The sequence below is a fragment of the Sphaeroforma arctica genome (genome assembly GCF_001186125.1).
Source record: "Sphaeroforma arctica JP610 unplaced genomic scaffold supercont1.160, whole genome shotgun sequence".
Lineage (NCBI taxonomy): Eukaryota > Ichthyosporea > Ichthyophonida > Sphaeroforma > Sphaeroforma arctica.
Genome location: NW_014040398.1, coordinates 123,578 through 126,692, shown reverse-complemented (window position 1 = coordinate 126,692; position 3,115 = coordinate 123,578). Strand labels below are relative to the sequence as shown.

Genomic DNA, 3,115 nt, shown 5'->3' with positions numbered 1-3,115 from the left:
TATATATATACAATATATAAATATACTAAATTAGTTTATATGTATAATATATATATATATATAATATATATATACATACATACTTCTATATATATATATATATATATATATATATATGTGTGTATGCGTGTGCGTGTGCGTGTGAGTATATGTTTTTATTCCACACAAATATCTATAGGCTTTGCTGCCATAGCCCATACCTAAAATCTCATAATCCGTTCCTGTTTTACGTTTCAGGATCGATTGCTCCGAGAAATGGTAGTGGTCAGTCATCCCGATGCAAATATGACAAATGCAATGAAAGATCTGTACGAGTCCCATGGAATGGGGTGAGTTGTCTGAGTGTACGAACATTTTTGTCGCGGGTATATATCAAGAGTGAAGTATTGGTTTTATATACTAAACGCATGCGGTGCGGAAGTTTGCACGACATGTAGTTGGCTTTTCGAATTAGTTTGACTGAAAAGATCAGTGATGGTCCTACAATTAACTCGTATGACGTGGGCGGAATTATTGCTTAGCGTAGTGAGTAGTGAATGGCTTGTTGCAGAGAAGTGGCATCGAAATGCTTGATCGTCTCCCAAACCTACCACCTGGACTAGGGTAGGCTAATCTATCGTGTTCAAATCCATCGTGTTGTTAAATATGCCAATTGGAGCTGACGCAGGAGACAAGAAGTGACCCCGAAATGTATTGGTTTCTTCGAGTGCGCATAGTTTCGATGCATATTCCGAGTAGGCATGGGTCAGTGAGTTGTCTGCGCACGCGAGTCTGCTTCACTGCTGTTCATGGCTCGGCGAGCCTGGATGAAGGATTGCTATGTGGTTTGGGATTAAATCTTTCAATCATAGCTCAGCTTTTCACATACACCATATATGCTTATTGAATGCCTTGTGGCATCGAATTGGTGGTACGGTTCGTGTTCAAGCGTATCTTGTAGTGGGTGTTACACTGGTGTCACGCAAAGTCTGCGTAGCCAAGAACATTCATAGTTTACAATAATCTATGTTACCCAGTCTCATAAGGTCTGAATGGTAAGGCCCAAATGTCTTTACGAAAATTGTCACGCCAGGGTCGATATCAAGGCATGGTACTACTGATACACCCTGGGCGCTGTACTTAACTCCTGTTTGTTCTTTTGTAACTGTGTTGATATTTGTCTTCATCGTACCAGACAACATTGACACCAACTACTAAATATTCCTAAGCTCCTAAATCTTTATCTCGGACCCCGGAATCTTTAAACCTGAATCTCAAAACGCGAACCCTAAACCCTAAACGCTTATCCCACAGGCTTGTCGCCAATCAGAATGGTGCAAACTATTGCGACCCAATCAATAGTCTTGGAATAACAAAGGACTGGGTGCACGGCTCAGGCCGGATAGGCACACTCACTCACCTTGCACAAACATCTGGCATGGCACGATATGGGGAGCATGTCCGTGAGGCGTTGGACGAGGTGAGCATTCGGGGGTACAATGAGTACGATCGCGGTGGCATAGGGTCGGATGACTGGGAAGAGGTTAAGGACTATCTGGAGGGCTTCGGAGATGTGTACAGGTAGGGGCCATCTTTCACGGGAGATTGTAAGCGAAGCGTGGTGTGGTGTTTTCTCAGGCGGACGTTGAGTACAGTTTGTCTATGCGGGATGTCTAACGTCTTCGGGAACTAAGTTGCAGCATCAGATGAGCCTTTGAATTTACTTGCACACGTGTAAGAACGAACAGTGTGACCGCTCAGATGTAAGGAATGGGTTACTGACAACACTCTGAGACGGAACAGTAGGACTGCAAGACTAATCGAAGTCAGCGTGTGTAATGTAATCTGTGCATCTATGCAGTCGTATGGGTTTGCAATGGGTGGGTAAACACTTGGCCCGTACGTCTGGAAGTGCGTTGCAAAAATTTATTTATAGATTGTGTAAAGACAGGCAGCGGCAGGCACCTAGGTGCGCGGTGTATGTGGCCACTGGATCGGCAGAAGACGATTTCTCGGTGAACCAAAATATTTATTTAGATACGTGGTTGGTCCTGGGGCAGTAAGAGAAAGAGCACGCTTGAGGTCTAGAAAGATGTGAGCGAATATAGGGCAGAAATGGGCCATTTGTGAATGTGTGGGATTTTAGGACATTGTTCTGAGTAAAGTAACACGGGCAAGGTCAAAACGTAGCTTGAAGGGTACTGCCGTGATTTGTACTTTAACTGAAGCCGGATCAGTCGAGTTGAAATCTGCTATCGAATGCGAGATGACGGTATAGTAACAGTCGATAGGAGTAGATACTGGATAGATATATAGATAGACAGACATATGCGCCTGTTCTGCGTACTACCGCTAGTCAAGTCGATGGACCAGTAATTGCAGAGGTACGATAGCAATCAGCAATGCATATTCATCCATGTCTCTGCGGGAAATGGGGAAAACCACATTCCTACTACCTGTACTTCGCCGAAGATAATAAACTATTTCGGTTTAATTCAATGGTCGATCAATTCACGTGTGATGAAGACTGAGTGCATCTTAGTACGCGCCGTCGACAACTTCGACACAATTTTTTCTTCTCTTTTTGCGCCTGGAATAGTACTACATCTGTCGATGATAGTGTACCGTCCTTCCTGCCAGGATACTTCAGGAACAGAGTTTTTAATATGGTTGAAATGGGGGTTGTAATATGCACACTTTTAGATAGAATAACCATGAACGATAATACTTTCAACATGTCAATGCACTTGAAAAGATTAATTACTATAAACGACAATTCTCCAATATGCTCATTTTTGGATAGATTGACCATAAAAATGATAATTCTTGAATGCGAACAAATTTATATATATATACTATAAATGGTAATTATTCTCTATGTACCCTTGAATAGGTTTTAGTGGCATTTAAGACCAGCTAGAGCTCTTGACAGTTCATAGACTAATACGGGCAGTGTATACTCAAATTAATGGTATCATGTCTGACACACTCCTACGTGCGCGTGCACACCTCTTTGCATACCAAACTGCAGAGGCCTTTCAAATGACAGCCACTTGATCAATTGGAAGATTAGTGAGCGCCACAGATAGTCCGCTGGGCTAAGGAAAACTGTGACCAAACCGACTAGAAGAACAGC

The 3,115-nt window shown here is 42.7% G+C and overlaps 1 protein-coding gene across 1 annotated transcript in view; it reads left to right on the top strand.

The window, feature by feature from the left end:
- The window catches only part of SARC_03238 (hypothetical protein), a gene marked incomplete at its 5' end in the record, with an annotated part of 6,538 nt that extends 4,087 nt beyond the window's left edge, over positions 1-2,451 (top strand). Inside the window, 2 exons of the mRNA XM_014302992.1 lie at positions 238-329; positions 1,294-2,451. Of these exons, the coding sequence (XP_014158467.1) occupies positions 238-329; positions 1,294-1,564 (363 nt within the window). The remainder of the gene's footprint in view (positions 1-237; positions 330-1,293) is intronic.
- Positions 2,452-3,115: the final 664 nt, after the last annotated feature.